At 35.8% G+C, this 18,354-nt stretch overlaps 1 protein-coding gene across 4 annotated transcripts in view; it reads right to left on the bottom strand.

Annotated features, from left to right (window-relative positions):
- Nucleotides 1–18,354, bottom strand: part of LOC110106919 (calcium permeable stress-gated cation channel 1) — a 71,379-nt gene that overhangs the window by 30,023 nt on the left and 23,002 nt on the right. For all 4 annotated transcript variants that reach the window (XM_020837008.2, XM_028698907.1, XM_028698906.1 and 1 more), the window contains 5 exons: nucleotides 15,128–15,263; nucleotides 14,660–14,761; nucleotides 7,735–7,854; nucleotides 7,547–7,627; nucleotides 6,522–6,859 (listed from right to left, as the gene is read on the bottom strand). In XM_020837008.2, the coding sequence (XP_020692667.1) occupies nucleotides 6,522–6,859; nucleotides 7,547–7,627; nucleotides 7,735–7,854; nucleotides 14,660–14,761; nucleotides 15,128–15,263 (777 nt within the window). The remainder of the gene's footprint in view (nucleotides 1–6,521; nucleotides 6,860–7,546; nucleotides 7,628–7,734; nucleotides 7,855–14,659; nucleotides 14,762–15,127; nucleotides 15,264–18,354) is intronic.

Raw genomic sequence — 18,354 nt, 5'->3', positions numbered from 1 at the left:
ATATTTTATTATAAATTTCTAAAATAAAGTTTATATATCTAATAAATTCTCTTTAAATAACTACTTAAATATAGTCTTACCTTTTCTATATAATTTATCGTTCGCTCATAAATTCGATTCTTCTAAATTTAATTTACTATTATAACATAATAACATAACTTTAATCTCATATACAAATTTAAATATGCTCTATATACATATTAATTAATTTTTATTTTAAAATTAATATTTCTAAATTATTTTAAAAAATATAAAATTAAAATTAAACTTCCTTAATAGTATTTACTATTTTTATTCTAAATTTCTCATAAATAATTTAATAAATAATAATTGGGCATATGATAAAATTTTAAGTTTATATAAATTAAACATTCTTTTTCTAAGTATTACATAAAATATATAAAAATAAACTTTACCAACTACCAATCTCGAGCCCTAACACTCACGCATGCGTCCTCCCCCTAAGTTGGATTGATCACAGGTGCCTATTCCAAACGAGGAATTGTTGTTAAAGCATGATCTCGCTACCTTTCTCTCGGCTTTCATAGAGACAAGCCCTATACTCCAAATGGAAGTTCCTTGACAAACCCCTTCTTTCATCTTTCAACCGACAGAACGATTCAGCTTCATCTGTACGTAGCTCACGACTAAAACGGCTCCAGTAAAAACAAATCCCCATTGACAACTGTCCTCTACGACTTCACACCTATAAGCAATGAAACAAGCTCTTTCATCCACTTTATCTTCTTCGTCTTCCTCGCCTCCTTCGACTTCTTCACACAATGGGACCCCGCGTACGGGATATTACATTAGATTTGGAAACGGTTATGTGACAAAATGCCTTTAATGATAAATATTTAGATAGCAGCTTGATAGGAAACACTTGTAGATCTCAAGTATTTCCCATCAAACTTCGGAAAACAGCGAGCTTTGTCTACCAAAATCCACACAAAACAACAAAAACAGTAGAAAATGACGCCAGAGCTGAGCCATTGATCATGTTGAACTTCAAAGCCATTTAATTTCATATGATATTTTGTATGGCTATATAGGTGTTATGCTTTCTTTTGTTTGTGTAGCCTAGTATGTTGCTTCTTTTAGCTATAAATACATAGCCAACACTTGTAATAGGCAGATTTGAGATGAATAATATTTGAGTAGTTTTTACACTGCTTTTGGGTTTCTGTATCCTGAAGGATTTCAGGTGGTGATCCCTCCCCCAAGAAGGAGTTCTTGGTCCCGTCACCGGATCCTCGACGTGGATTCGTCGAGACCCCTACCTGGCCGGTGTCATTTGGTATCAGAGCCAATCCCCCAAGTGTCTGGATTGGCGTCATCAGGTTCTTCTCGTTTCCTGCAGCCGTGATATCCGTCCCGGAAGAGTGTTGGGCGTGATTTTCGTCCATTCGTGTGTCTCGTCCGTGAAACAGGTTTCCATCTCTTCCTTTCTTCATTTGGGCGGTTTCTTTCTCTTCAAGCAGTCAAGAACTGCGGCCCAGAAGAAGGGTGCTGTCGTCTTCCGCCGCTGGATTCCTGTTGTTATCTTCTCCAAATGATTTCCTCCAAACATCCATAACAAGTCAAGAAATGCAAAAATACAGCAAGCTTCTTTCACTGCTTAGCTATTCAAGTCTTGGATAGCAACTAACAGAGCTGTTAGTTCTTAAAGGAAGTACCTACTTCACCCGCTATAGCATAACAAGACTTACCACCAAATTTCTTTGAATTCATTCTTGCTGCTGTCCGGTTTTCAAATCCATCCAAGAAAGGTGAAATCGTCTTCGGACACATTCAGATTTCATCGAGGCCACCACCCACGCCCAACCAATTTCCACACAGCCATCTCTGGGTCTAGCGCCAGACAGCAACCTCAAGAATTATTAAAGTACCGGATTCCTTTTACTATACCTCCTCCAAACAGCGTTCTTGCAACAAGTCCAGGTTGCAGTTTCTTGTCACTCCCTCTCGGTTCGTTCGAATTCGCCCACAGATCTCCTCAGCCGAGGGAAGTCTCCCGATCTCTTATTTGCTGTTTGCCGCACGCAGGAGCCCAAAAAAAAAAAATTCTCTCACTCGATCTCTCTACGGCTCGCGATCAATCGCCAGCTCCTCACGCACGCAAGGAAGCCCGCTCGCCATCCCTGTTCTCTAGACCTCACGCACATCGCTGAACGCCAGCAGGCTCTCTTCTTCTTCTAAGATGCCTCCTCGACGCATGTTGCAAGAAACCGAAATAGAAGATCTTCAAGGAGAAATTATTCGACTCAAACAACGCATGTCAAGGCTCGAACAGAGGAAAAGCATAGAATCCTTACCAACCGATGATGATGACGACGAGGGCATCTTAGATGATCAGATCCATTCTTCCTACAACAATGTGTTTGGAGGACCACCTCGTCAATCTTCCACCCCACCCTTGATCGAGTCCAGCTTCGACGGATTTGAAGACTTGTTGCAAAAATCATCGTCTTTGCCTCTCTACGATGATCCTGTTTATGACGTGTATGATGACGACATGTTTGACGGAATTCTTGACTTTGATCAACCCGCATATGATGGCGACGAGAGCAAGAAGGATGCCCAATCGGAGTTATTCATGCATATCATTCATGATAAGGCAATGAATGCTCTCTCCCTCATTGATAATGGAATTGATATGAACAAATTTGACCACAACAACGACCTTGGTACATTTACACATTCCGACACCAAATTCTTAGATGTAATCTCTGTGGATACTGATATGTGCATAGTTGATCCATTTTGCGTCAAGTTCAATTCAACTCGTGAAGAGTGCCGTTTGAATGAGCTACTAAAGATACCAAAAGAGTTTGACAGCTATCTCATTTTTCATCGTCTCCAGGTTATGTGGAAGTCTCTCCAAAATGGGACGAATAACACCGGGTGGAAATATCCAAACCGGTTTAGCCAACCAAACCCACCGCCTTGTGGCCAACCAGACATCTTCCTATGGGCCTGAAGTTCCTCCTACCCCGGTAGTATGACGCCGAAGCTGAGCCATTGATCATGTTGAACTTCAAAGCCATTTAATTTCATATGATATTTTATATGGCTATATAGGTGTTATGCTTTCTTTTGTTTGTGTAGCCTAGTATGTTGCTTCTTTTAGCTATAAATACATAGCCAACATTTGTAATAGGCATATTTGAGATGAATAATATTTGAGTAGTTTTTACACTGCTTTTGGGTTTCTGTATCCTGAAGGATTTCAGGTGGTGATCCCTCCCCCAAGAAGGAGTTCTTGGTCCCGTCACCGGATCCTCGACGTGGATTCGTCGAGACCCCTACCTGGCCGGTGTCAGATAATTTGTATTATTTGATAAAAGGAAAACATAAAATAACAAGATACAATTGATCATCTATTTTAGAGGAGGATCAATCTCCCAAATCTCTAGACGCTGCTAGAGCCCAAAGGAAAATCTAAATATAAGAGATCTCATATTTCAACCAACTCAAGATGCACTAACCATAAGAAAACAAAGTATTTAATGCATACAAATCAAAAGGAAATCCCTAAACAGCCCCTACATTCAAATTCCCTCCTAAACTTTCTCAAAAATCCTTCCGAAATCAGCTCTCGTGGACTTGTGGCTCACGCGGCCTGTACAAGAGGCAGAACTCCACCCTTTTGCGTGCTGGTTCAATACATTAGGCCGGTTGGACCGATCCAATGAACCGGTCTAACAATACTCCCCTCCAAAATATCCACCTTGTCATCAAGGTGGAAAGACGACACCCTCCATTCCTTATTGATCGCAAACAGTAAGAACCTAAAGAGTTCGGTCCTTACACCTGTGCCCCAGCGTATATCTCTCATCACATCTAAAACATATCTCATCGCCCTCTTCTCCTCTAATTCTGTTTCTGTGAGCTTCTTGAAGTTTTCCCCTAGTCTTTCTCCGGTAATCTTCTCCTTTGAAGTCTCGCTAAGAATACCCAGTGTCAGCTCCTTGGGTGCTAAAAAGGTGGTGGTCCTCCTGTTTGAACCTCATGAGCTACTGCCTCCCATCTCACTCTTCAGATGCCTCTGATCTTCCACCAATTGAGCTAGCTCCATGGCATCTCCCAAGTCATGAGACCTCATTACTCTAACCGCTACCCGGATCAATGATGTCAGTCCCTTCATGAAATTTCCCTCTAGCACTGTCTCAGGAAGGTGGTCCAATCGGCTAGCAAGGTATTCGAATTTTTCCCGATATTCTATCACGAAACCCTCCTGTGTCAAGGCGAAGAACTGCCTGTAGAAGTATCCTCCTCTGCCAATTCGGAAACGTTCTACCAAACAATCTTTGAACTCTCTCCAACTCCGTATGGGTCGTCGCATGTCCCTCCACTGATACCAAGACAAAGCCTTCCCTTCCAAACATAGGCTCGCCGCCAGCAGTCTCTCCTCCTATGTCAACCCATTGACGGCAAAATATCTTTCTACCTTGTAGATCCACCCGTGCGCATCCTCCCCTCAAAGATTGACATCTTCAGTTTCCTCACCCTCGGGTCACACCCGTTTCCCCTAAATCCTCCATAACCCCTCATTCCAAGAGGGTGCTCCCCAATTGTCACTATCTTCCTTCCGACGATCATATTCAAACCCTTTATCAAAATCCCCTCTTCTTCCTTCAAAATCAGCACCCCGCGATCTAAATCATCCCCTCTCCTTACACATTCAGCACCCCTTATTGCATAGCCAATGCTCATCTCCTCCCTAAAAAGTGGTTCTCGAGGAGGCATTCCATATTCTCCTTCCAGGATCTCCACTTATGGATTTCCCCTTCCCCTAAACATGTTAGGGTTCTCATCTCTTCCATGGTTGTCGGTAGTTTCCTTTGCTTCCGATGTCACCGGTTTGATTTTGGCTTCAATCGATTTCTTCAACATGTCTTCCACCACGGCGAACTTTCCTCCATCCTTTCATTGACGGATGCAATTTGATTTTGAAAATCAGCAATCTTCTCCCCAAAATTTGCTTTGAGTTGCGCAAGTTCTCTCTCCAAAACTTCTATTTTCATTTCAGTCATTGGTTCCCCTTCGATCAACGTGCTCTAATATCAATTTGATAGGAAACACTTGTAGATCTCGAGTATTTCCTATCAATCTTCAGAAAACAACGAGCTTTCTCTACCAAAATCCACACAAAACAACAAAAACAGTAGATAATTTGTATTATTTGATAAAAGGGAAACGGAAATTAACAAGATACAATTGATCCTCTATTCAAGAGGAGGATCTATCTCTCCCAAATCTCTAGACACCGCTAGAGCCCAAAGGAACACCTAAATATAAGAGATCAAATTTCAACCAAATTCAAGATGTTCTAACCCTAAGAAAACAAAGTATTTAATGCATACAAATCAAAAGGAAATCTCTAAACATTCCCAACATTCAAATTCCCTCCTAAACTTTCTCAAAAATCCTTCTGAAATCAGCTCCTGTGAACTTGCAGCTTGCGCTGCCTGTACAGGAGGCAGAACTCCTCCGTCCTTTTGCATGCTGGTTCAGTCCCATCGAACCGGTCCAATGGACCGGTCTAACACGGCTCTTGTGGCAGCTGTATTATAAGATAAGAGAACTTAAGATACCAAAATGATAAAGAAAGTAGAAACTTAATAGTTTCCTTTTACCATCATTGAGACAATTGCCAATGCATCTTTATTTATTGCCCATGATAAAGTAAAATGTTATGAACTACACACAATGATTTGCAAGTATGCTATTTTCTAGTTTTAAATTATTATGGTTTACAAATATAATTAACCACTGAGTTTTTAATTCATCATTTAGTTGATCATTATTTTCAAAAACATCTCCTTAAGCTTAAATGGTGAAAAAATAGAGTTCATGTACAACAAAAGTAATTTTTTTGGATTTAGGTATCATAATCATCATTTGTATAATATATGTAAATAAAATTTGACGGCATAGTTAGCTCTTCTAAATTAAAAGATAAAGTGAATTTCAATCTGATTGACTATTCCCATCTTGGTATTCAAAATTTTTGGGCCAGGTTGTGAAAATTATAGAATAATAATAGCATATTGAATAAACACCAACTTCCAATGTATTAAATTTCGTGCTATAACAGCCCATATTCACAATTTTGCTTATTCCCCTTATTGACAAGATTGGTAGTTCAGATAAAGATACAGGATGCAAGTTCCAGCATGTCCTCTTCTATTACTAAGTGGTATAAGACACATGAACCTACCTTAGTCGTTTTTTTCTTATTGTAATGCACCAAAATAAAAAACTTGAACCTAAAATAGTTAAGTGGTATAAAACACATGAATCTACAGCAGAAGTCATTGTAAATACCAAGAAATATCAAATAAAAACTAAAAGAATCTACACAAAAGAAGTCATCGTTAATAATCAGTAACATCAAATAAATACAATAGAATCTACACAAATGATAGATTCTTACCACTCGATTAAGGGAAAAAAAAAGAGTATACATAGAATGATACGTACAGTATTAGGAACTTCAATTTCTAAATCAGTCTTACCTCTCGATTAAGGGCCTTAAAAATGGAACTGCTTTCTCGATGCCTTCTATATTTGCAAGAGATTGTACAAAGGCTATAGGGACCATGAAGAAGAATATCAGAAAGAATAATGCGACTGCTATTATCAACCTTCTAACGGTAAGGTGGACAAAAGGGACAGCTAGGTTATTCCAGTAAACATCACGAGGTTCGGGAGCCCACTCAGCCAACCAAATTGTTGGGTTTCTAGTTTGCTGCGTTTGAGCACACACAGCTGCTCCCCATCGTGTTCGAAATGAGACAAATGCAGCAGGAATAATGGAATTTTGTCCCTTAATCCTGTCTCGTTCTTCCACCTCCTGAAAATATCATCAACCATCAAAATTTAGTGAATGTAACGGTATTTAGAGAGAAAATGATCACATAGCCTCCAAGATCATCTCAATGTGATGTTTCAGAAAAAGGAGTAAAAGTAACAATATGCAGCAGCAAGGCAACCACCAGCCTAAACATTATGAACTACAGAACTTCCATGGATGAGATCGAAAAAGACAACAATTACTTGATCGAAAAGCTAACCATGGATGTGAAACAAAAGCTTGGTTCAGTTCGATATAAGAAATAAGAAATATCCAGCCAAACGGCAAAAATTAAATGAACAATCACTGGAATTTTCTTTTCAAGTCGATGCAAATATAGTAATGTGGAAAAAGCAAAATAAACAGCAAACTATACATCAAATAATGCAGTATAAATTCATCAGCTAATGTTGAAACAATATGAGCTGTTGACACATGTTTATTATAGAGAAAAACATTATAAGCCCTCAATGGCAGGATTTATTATTCTATGCGGAGTCCGGATGGAATCCGAAGACCAATAAAAATGCGCCACGTCACCTCAAAAATGTACCGCGCTCGGTACCGCTCGGTACCAAGCTTGGTACCTAAGCGTAACCGGACGGGAGAACCATCTGGTGTCCACACTGAATAATAGCTCCAAGCGCAGGCCATCACATTGCACACATTTCACAATGAACTACTTACTTCTTTAGATAGCTTTGCAATCTCTGTCGTGTAATAGTCAATTGCATCCACCTTCTCACCACATAAGCCTAGAAAACCGGTCTGGTAAAAGAATTTCAGAGACGTAAGCTTAAGAGTCAAGCGACATGGATAAGAATAAAGTTTGCTATCACAAATAAGAAAAGGAAAAGGTCTTTACTGGAATTAACCTTACGGATTGGTCTTTTAGATGGATTTCTTTCATGTCTCAATTGATAGAAGTCCAACCAGTTCTTCATGTTCTTCTTCTTTTTAACAACCTTAGAAAGATTGTTGGCATCGTAGACAATCTACAAAAAATTAAAAAATAAAAATTGAAATCTCAAAGAAAGAGAGCTATGGTCATATTGTTCTGAAGCCTCCAGAATAACAAGGACAAAAGTTCAGCACAAAAAAATGATTCCCCATAGAAAGTGTAAAGACTCAAAAAATTATTTATTTAATTAAAAACTATTAAAATTAAAATTATTAGTTAGTTAAAATGTCATGAATAATTTAAAGGCTTGATGGAGCTGTCAAGATCAAATTGATTTAAAAAGGGTAAATTACTTGAAATAATTAAATGATAATTGAAGAAAGATAAATATATAATTATTTCGAGGAGAAACTTTCTAGTTTATGATTTAATGCTCTTTATAATAAAAATGCTATGTTATACTGGTAATAATATAAAAAAATTAACCGATCTAAGGAGTTTTTTACACCTTTCTGAAGACAAAGAAGGGCTGATTGAGATGGCAGAGCAAAAGAGTGAGCGAGCAAGTAGGGGAGCGAGGGCAGGCAAGCAAGAGAGAGAGCTAGAAACCTTTGTATTCTTTTTTTCTTTTTCTTTTTCTTTTTCTTCCATAAAATAAATTGGAGCTCTAAATATAGCCATTAAGGTCTTATTTATAGCACAAAAAAGGCCCAAAATAAGAAATTCCCCAAAATCTTCAAAATTCAATTAAAAAATACTAGTTACAGCTATCTCAGCACTTAAACAGTAGCTATCAACTTTAGTCTTCATAATTTCCATATGAACTAATTCATTAAAGGAAAACAAGAGGCAGTTAAGTAATTTCTGCAACAATCAATAACAAATAAGGCTCCCAAAATGATAGCAATTTGTAGCAAAAAGGAGCTTGATAACACAAAAATAGCACAGACCAGGGAAGGGTGGTGACTGGGTTTAGCAATCAATGGAACTGTGAAAATCATAGCAACAACCACGACTAAGATGAATAAGAAAAGTAAACCATGGGAATAAAATCTTGAAGAGTAGAAAACCAAGAATGCTTATGATGATGATTGAATTAAGCCCCCTACAATAGTTAACCAAGCCTTAAGAGAAAAACAATTTATTGGAGAACACAACTCATTCTCGATTGGATCAACATCATAGCAAGTTTTAGCATAAATTGAAAAGGAAAGGCAAAGCAAATTAAAATGTAATGCAATTTAAAGATCACTTCTGATGAATATACACTATCAAATTCCCTCACACCCCACTATATATATACATGTATACATGTATATATATATATATATACGTATGTATGTATATATTCTTCATAAATGAGAAAGGCGCCACCAAAAAACTGTATTTCGCTTTGAAAATTTTAAATTCATTAAAACTATGCAAAATCAAAAAAAAAATTATTAGATTGATAAAGAGTTGTAGTTGCTTGGAAAAGAGTTCAACATGTTGTGAAAAAGCAAAGGGAATCAATCTAAATTTGCCTATTAAAATACTCCCTTATAGCCATGCATCTAGGCCTCTAGGATCATTAATACTTCCTTGGTAGGCTTAATGGTATGTTGGGGACCCTGGAATAAGTATTTCAACAATTCATGGCCTTACAACAACAAAGAAATATCCATTTATAACTGAAAACAAAATTATTTTCCCTTATATTAATATCCATTTATAACTAAAAACATTTCTCATAAAGTCAGAGGTCTTTCCAAGGGTTTAAAATCAAGCAAGTGAAAATCACAATACATTGGGTATGTAACAAACCGGTTGGGTGCAGCCAGCCCTCCTAATAAAGTCGCGACCCCAAAATGGGGTCAGTTTTGCTAACAAAACTGAGGGTGGACGACTGGGGCGGAACCAAACGCATGCGTAGGAGGTTTCAGAGATTTTGATTCGCCATTTTTAGCAATCCATCATTTTGGGAGATAAGAATCAACAACTCCTATTCATTCATTTCACCAAAGAAGTAGAGATTAGGAAGAAATGAGAGGAACAACCAGGAGAAAGAAGGAAAAAATGTTTGTCTTTCAATTTTGTATAAATTGTTTCATAATTCTTTATCTAATTAATGGAAATATTAAATTGACGATAAGGAAGATATTTGTAAGCGAGAAGAAGAGATTTGCGAGAGAGAAAGATGAAGATTTTGGGATTTGAAAAATCCCCTCGTTGTAAGTAAAATTCCTTTCAGATAAATTTTCTTAGATTTATTATTAAACTATTTTTTCATGAAAATTATATTGTTTAATTTTAGGAATTTTAGACGAAAAGAAAGCAAGTTGTAGGAGTTGAGTCCTTTAAGAATTCAACAAAAAAGGAAATCTTGTGAGGTAAGTTTTGTAGAAGAAATCAAATGCCTATTGATATATTTAATTGATATTTAATATTAATTAAATTGTTATATTCTTGTGAATAGTTAAAGGTTTTCAAAACTGAACGAATATTAGAAGAGGAAAATAAAGTGGGTAATTATAGTTATTTGAAATTTTATTATTTCAATTTCATTTTCATATTGAAAGAAAGATTTATATAATTGTTTTGTTTATTTTGAGGGTATTATGAATAAAGCTATGTAAACATCAAATATTCAGTAAGCCTTGAATCACCCAGGATGGAGACAGGCTATTAAAGAAGAAATTAAGACCTTGGAGAAAAATCAAAGATGGGTAATTACAAATCTCCCATCAGGAAAGAAAGTTGTGACCTACAAATGGGTGTTAACCGTAAAGAATAAGGAGGATGGTAGTGTTGAGAGACTGAAAGCTAAATTGGTTGCAAGAGGATTCACACAGTCTTATGGAATAAACTAGTAGGACGCTGTTCCTCCTGTTGCAAAGCTCAACACCATCAGGATTCTTCTTTTCTTAGTAGCAAATTTAGATTGGCCCCTACATCAACTAGATATCAAGAATGCATTCTTGAATGAGAACCTAAAAGAAGAAGTCTACATGGAGATTCCAATGGGGATTCAGATGTCTTATTGAAGGGACAGTGTGTAAACTATTGAAACCCTTGTATGGATTAAAGCAGTCTCCTAAAACATGATTTGGAAGATTCTCAAAGTATGTAAAAGGCCATGATTTTAGACAATGCTAGACAGATCATATCTTATTTGTGAAGCAGACATAAAGAAATAAGATAGCAGTGTTGATTATATATGTGGATAACATTATCTTACTAGAAATGATATAGAGGAAATAAAGAAGATCAAATAAGCTCTATCCAAGGACTTTGAAGTTAAAGATCTAAGATAACTTAGATACTTCCTTTATATGGAGGAAGCTCAATCAAGCAAAGGTATATTTATTTACCGATGCAAGTATACCTTAGACCTACTGAAGGAGACTAGCCTACTAGGATCACTTAGATACAGGCATACTAGCCAGTACACCTATGGATCCTAAGAAAAAACTTGGGATAGAAAAAAGGAGATTCCTGTAGATAAAGAAAGATATCAACATCTCGTAGGAAAGCTTATATACCTCTGCCACACCCGCCCAACTATTGGGTTGGTTGTGGGCATAGTGAGCCAATATATGAGTAATCCTATGAAGGAACACATATAAGCAATATATCAAATCTTGAGATATCTCAAGAACACTATTGGAAAAGGGCTATTATTCTAGAAAAATAAAGATAGAAAATTAATCCTTTATTCTGATACAGATTGGGCAGGAAGCCAGGTTGACAGTCGATTGACCACATGATATTGTTCATTTGTGTGTGAGAACCTAGTGACATGGAAGAGCAAGAAATAATCTATTGTTTCAAGAAGCCTTGAGGAATCTGAACTGAGAGCATTAACAATTACGATTTGTGAAGGTATTTGGATAATACAAGTATTTATTGAACTGAGAATAAAGATTGAAGGCACAATAAAGTTGAAATGTGACAATCAAGCCGCAATCAGTATGGCCAAGGATCAAGTACATCACGACAAAATAAAATATAATACCATTGCTATGCATTTTATATCTGAGAAAATAAAGAACTCATAAATTGTGGTATATACCCCAACTCATGAACTTGTCGATGTTCTGACAAATGCACTATCGGGCTCTTACTTGATAAATTTGTTTGCAGGTTAGGATTGTACAACCAGTACAACCCAACTTGAGGGGGTGTTGAATCACACAGCAAGAAGGGGGCCCACGGCTTTGACAGGTCAGTTGTACGTGGGCTACAACCATGGGCTGCAGTTGGAGATTTCCTCTTTTGACACCAACATCCGTAGGATTGATTCCAAAATCCATGGAATATAATTATTATAATTAATTAGATTAAATGACTTTCCTCTTTTATTTATTATAATTAATTAAAATAATGTCTTTCTTTTCTGTTTATTCTCCAAGAGTGTATATATATGTAATGATTCCAAGGAATAAAATTTAAATTCAATTTTCCCTAAATAACTTCTTCATATATAATCAGGGAAAAATAAATAATTGATAAGTCATATATATATATATATATATATATATAAATAATGTTCAATGATTTTATGATAGTTTAAAATTACATCACCCCTTTACTTACTACGAAATCGCAAGCTATAGTAGACTTATTAGCAGCTCATCCTGTACAAGATGATTATCTGATAAATGATAAACTACTAAACAAAAAATCATAAAACTGGAATCAAATGACAATATATACATATATATATATATACTTGATATGGTGGCACATAAATGTTAACATAGAAGTGCATTGCTTAGAATTTATCATACAAATGATTATGTGCATAATGATACTATAAATTACTTAAAAACATGATACACTTTTACTAACACAAAAAAATTTTAAACCTAATGGCATAATGACACCAATGACAATGCTATTATATAGTAAATCATGATTCTTATATTGTTCATGTTGTACGCTCAAATATATTGCCATTTATACTTTAACAAATAGAAGTTGCTTGCTAGAATCGAGTCTTTAAATTTTTATATAACAGGTTCTATCATGGCGCTCAGTGAATCATCATCATAGGAGAACTTTTCAACAATAGTATTGCATTCAATAGTTAATTTTATATTACAATTTTATTTATACATCTACATAGTTTGGATAGTTTTGCTTATATAGTTGTTACTTCCAATTTCTTTTTCATTAGTTGTTATTCTTTCTTCTTTGTTATACTATTATTCTGAATGCAATTAATGCAATAAAATATCATTTACCTTCCTTTGCTACTCTTATTGTTTCTAATTAGTTGTATACGAACTTTTCTTTTATAAGTACAAAATAGGTTTACAGAAAATATTAACTTTTGAAACATGTTTCAAGAGTTAAAGTCAAAAACTTTATCATGTTCTGTGTTGCTAGAGTGTACCGCCTTCTAAATCCGAGGTATAACATATATTATGTTATCAATGTAAAGAATCCGGAGCTTATTGAAATGTCATTGCTAGATGACAAAGAGAAACATAGAAGGGTTAAAGAAGAAGTCCAAAATCACCAAAAAGGAAGAGTTCAAGACAAACGATAATCAAAGAAAGTTGTAGTTCGCTTAATCCCTCTGTTATTATTCTCAAGAGTGGATTAAGTTGAAGGGGAGAGGCAATGACCCAAGCAGATCTTCTTAATTGACCATTAAGATAGAAGTAATTGGCCAAAGTAAGCAATGGCCAATCTGCTGGGGACCAAAACGCCATGCCCGGGAAATATTCTATTGATAAATCAAACCCATATAAGCTAGGTTTTATTTGAATTTTATGGTCCTATCCATTCCAAGATTTTAAGCTATAGAATTAATCTTTCTTTGCAATCTTGAATAAATCACCTATAGTTTAGAATATGCAGTTTAGGTTTTGAATTTTGAGATTTTTTTTTCTCCTTCATATTATAGTCTGTCAGGATTTTAAATTCTCCTTTGTATTATAAATAGGAGTCTTGGAAAAAATGCAAGGCAGAATTTTTCTATTTCCTCCTCCCTTTCCATGAAGCCTTACCCTCTCTCTGTCAATCTATGTTCTCGATAATAAAGGATTTCAATTCTCATTCATTTTATAAATAAGATCTATTAGAAACCTGCAAGGAAAAATTCTAGATTTTTTAGTTCTCAGTTTTCAAATTTCTACTCTCTCTCTCTCTCTCTCTCCACCCTAGGGTTCCACCTAAAATTAGCAGTTGGTTGCCCCTCTCACCGCTCTTTTTCTCTCATGACTCCATAAGAGTCCTCAGGTTTGGGGAGGCCACCAAGCAAACGGATTTCCCTTTAGAAAGTTCTTTTTGACTAAAATCTGCGTATAAGTAGTAATTTAATTGGCTGGACAACAAGTTGTAGCTGTTTTGAGAGGAATCTCAACAATTATGAAGAAGGAAAGAAGAGAAATCTCAATCAACCTGTTAAAGTGCTCTCTTAAAATCCTGCATAGTACTTTTGGATCATTAATATAATTTTAGGTTATTCTGATTCCTTGAATCTCAGATCAAAGCACACTAAGGCTTCGTTTGAGATGGCATTAAACCACTGTTTTTTTCCTACTTTCAAGAGATTTTTATTCTAAAAAAACAGCTTTACGAAGCAATAATAAAGCGATCCCAAACGATGCCTAATACTGCACATACAATGAGATGCAAGCACTACAATGATTCACACAACCGTTCTATTTTCAAATTATAATAATTTTAAATCCTAATTAGACTTTATTATCTCATGAAAGACGGCATATAATATATAACAAAAGTAGAATTGAAGTAAGAAATAAGAAAAAATAAATTATGGAACGAAGCTACAAAAATGTGACAAATTCAGAATTAAAAATTATAACTCATTAATAAATCATAAATACAACAGTTTGTGCACTTGAAGAAAATATTGGCAATTCTTTCACTGCATGGAAATAAATAACCTGATGTGTTAGATAGTGCTCAGGATGGTTGACGAGAAAAAAGTGTTCCACAAGTTCACTAATAGATTCATCCGGATCAGGTGGCACATTTCTTACAAGGACCTGTTTTAAAACTAAATATGTATTAGAAGCTGTTTCAGGAAAACTTGTCAAAAGAACTTCCATAAGAAAGAAGTGAAAAAAGCATGTCAAGAAAATATTTACTAAATTATCGAATGCTAAAGACGCCCTTCAGAAGAAATCAAAAGAACTTTAAATTTGTGTTCATATTTCTGGGATAAAAAACAGCACTATGAATGACATGGTTTATAATAACTCGAATGTATCATCAATAGTGTGAAGTTTTATGGAGGAAAAGAAAAAATAATATGGTGAACTGGTCTAGAAAGGCTCTTATATGCCGAAAAGAAAGAAACATTAAAAATAAAATGACAACATAATTTTAAGAAAGCATCCTAATGAGCTTACAGTGAACTGGTCAGGACGGCGTCTCTCTGATGCAAGAAAATGCAACCTCATTGATGCAACTTTTTCATATTCTTTTAACAACACAAAGCAAGTCCAAAAGGTAAAGGCATATGCCATCACCAAGTGGGTCCAAAATCTGCACCAAAATGAAAATTTTTCTCAAGCATAAAGCTCAAACTGAAAAGAAAACAGAAAATCAGGTGTCAGAAGTTCATGTAGGATCGTCCATGTGCAGCATAACTTTGTAATATTTACAATTGTAACGTCCAGTTTGGTACCAAACAAATCTTCTTTGTTCGATCATACACATCACCTATACAAACAGGCTGCTACTTTGAAGGGCAGAAGACTTGTTTGCATTAAGCTAGAAAAGAAAGAGTATAAAGGTTCTCTGCTTGAGCAGGTTACCAACCAAGTGTAAATAGAGGATAGTTTGTACACTAGATCTCATGAACTTTCACTAGAGTTTGAAGAGTTTATGATGTGATGTTTTATTATATTTTTACTCGATATGAGCTCCAAAATCGAACCAGCCAATCACAGTGAACACCATGCCATGTGAAATTGTTCCGACAATGCTCGTTTCACAAAACAAGTGCAACGTTGCATTCAGAATGGTGAAATTATAAGGAAAGGACCCCTGCAGTCAACTCAAAGGAACGGATAAAAAAATAACAAACTACAAACACGAAGTTCCATGAGATCACCTAAACATCGGCCATTTCCAAAATGAACCACGCTACTACATCACAAATATTGAAATTACCAAAAACGATCATTGCCTATTGATAACAGTAAATACAAGTGAAAGCAACAAATTGTGAGCATGATGTTGCGTCAAATCACTCGAGCCCATCAATTCGCATTCTCAGGCATCAAATTCAAGAATTTGTTGTATTTGAGTAGAGAACATGTGGTGGGTGAGTTCAATCTTGACAACTTGGAAAACCTTTTGAGTAATGTGCATGCATTTTGATGAACTTGCTGCCTAAACATTGTATACCTTGAATACTTTCAATAAATGTATTCTCGGTGCTTCTACACGATGCATTTATACACTCTTCGTTGCATTTGCACAATATATTTGCATGTTTATTTACTTTTAACATTTTTTTTGCATTCACATGATACACTTGCACATTGTTAAGTGCACTTGCACATCTTTGATGTCTTTGCATGATGCTTTTACAGGCCCTCAAAATAAGGGTGCACTTCTAGCATGAACTTCAAATTTTCTTGAGGTTGAAGCACACTGCCCAAGTAAATAACGTAGTTCTCTAAGTAATGACATAATTATTGAGAAAAGTATACTCTTCTCAAAGCAAGTACGCGCCTTCCGAGGAAACTGTACACTTGTCATGGCAATGGTTGGTTTCTTGAAGAGATGGCAAATTTCTCGAGAAAATTGCATGATTCTCAAGGTGGCATCATACTTCCCAAGAAATGTGTCATGTTTCTCGAGCTGGCGGCAAGCTTTCAAAGAAATAGCATTCTTCTTGAGATGGTGGCACGCTTCTCAAAGCATTGGCATGCTTCTTGGGCGGTAGATATAGATAGATTGTTGAGCACTATTTGTTGCTTTTCGCACGTAGATTGTTGTGCGCTAGCGAATCTCATGTTTTTATTTGTATATAATTGCATTCACCACAGACATGACCGCTTTGTTTGTGGTCAAGTTGCTTTGCATACAAATCCTCTAGCGTCGGCCATAGGCATTTATATTTGTGATAGGTCTTTTGCATTTTGCTTGCATTTGACACATTAGGTGTATAACGGGTCTCCTACGACATCTTACATGCACTTGCATTTGTCGCATATTCACCGCCTTTGCTTGTGGGAGAAATTAGCATATTCATCTGACACTGAACGGTGGTTGATGTACCTGCTTGTATGTTGATTTGCTTCGTAAGCAGATTAATGTATTTTTCTACAAGTTATTTGATGTTGACTGCATATCTACATTTGTAAAGGGCATGTTATCCGTCTCTACTTGTGAAAGGGCTATGTATTCAACTGACATTGAATAATTATTAGTTAAAAATATTGTTAAATCTTCTTGCAAGGTTAATTTGGATGCTTTTATCATTGGCATATGATTTGTAGTGCTTGTTGAGATATTCTTATGCATCTACTGGCAACTAGATCATATATTCTTGTTAATTATCATTGATCATTACTTGCTTTTCAACTGGTCACGAAACTCATTGATATCTTTTGGATGTCATGCATTATTTCTTGTAAGAGATTTCAATGTATTTGTTGCATATTGATCTTCTTTGCATGTAGACAATGTGCTATATTCATCATATATACTTGTAAGTAATGCATTTATCTAAAATCAATCAATTGCTTAGTTTTTATCCTTAATTGCAAGTGAATCATCTTGCATATGAATTGCAATATTTATTGAAGTATCTTTATGTTTTTATTTGAAACTAACTCACATATTACATGCATATTCATTTGCACTAAATTTAGAGCTTATTATCTTGTAAGTTATAACTTCATTTTAAGCATTATCATATTTCTTGTGCATGCTCAGATTCAAACTCAATTCGAATGAATTCTCTGTGGTCCAAATTTTGTTTAAATTAGGTCCTCTGTTTAATCGTTCAAAGAAGGTCCTCGATTTAATGCAAATTTTGGCAACCTCCCGACATCTCTCTCCTTCAAAAGAAATTACAAGAGTCTTGGTCTTCCCACCAAGCTAATAAAAGTGTGTATGGTAGATGTCTGTAGACATCGCGATCGTAGTCTTCATTCCCACTACGCCAATAAAGATATATATAGGGTCTTCGAGGGTATCTGTTTTACAAGACAGTTGACTTTCCCCTGCTCAAGAGTACTTACAAGTAACTCTGCCTCGTTGTAGGCATCATACCGAATTCCCACCTACCACGCTAATAAAAGCGTGTATAGGCGATTTTTCGGTACGCCGCGGACACTAAAATTGGGATTTTGATGATTACCCACTTTGTTGAAGCATCACGACGAACTTCCTCCCACCACACTAAAAAAAACTTGTATATGTGGTTGTCTTGTAGCGCTGCAAGCGTTGAAGATGGGCTCTCAAAGTTTTGAGTTTGGAGGGTTATACCTTTGCGATGTAGTAGCAACGGCTATAACGATGATTTACAATAATACACAAAAAACACCTCTTTTATTTCTTATTCTCCCCTCTTTTTTTTTACTTCATCATATATTTTCTTGAATTGTTTTCCTTCTCT

This window comes from Dendrobium catenatum, unplaced genomic scaffold (assembly GCF_001605985.2).
Source record: "Dendrobium catenatum unplaced genomic scaffold, ASM160598v2 fragScaff_scaffold_1177, whole genome shotgun sequence".
Taxonomy (NCBI): Eukaryota; Viridiplantae; Streptophyta; class Magnoliopsida; order Asparagales; family Orchidaceae; genus Dendrobium; species Dendrobium catenatum.
Note: the sequence above shows the minus strand (reverse complement) of the source record. Positions and strands in the feature narration are given on the sequence as shown.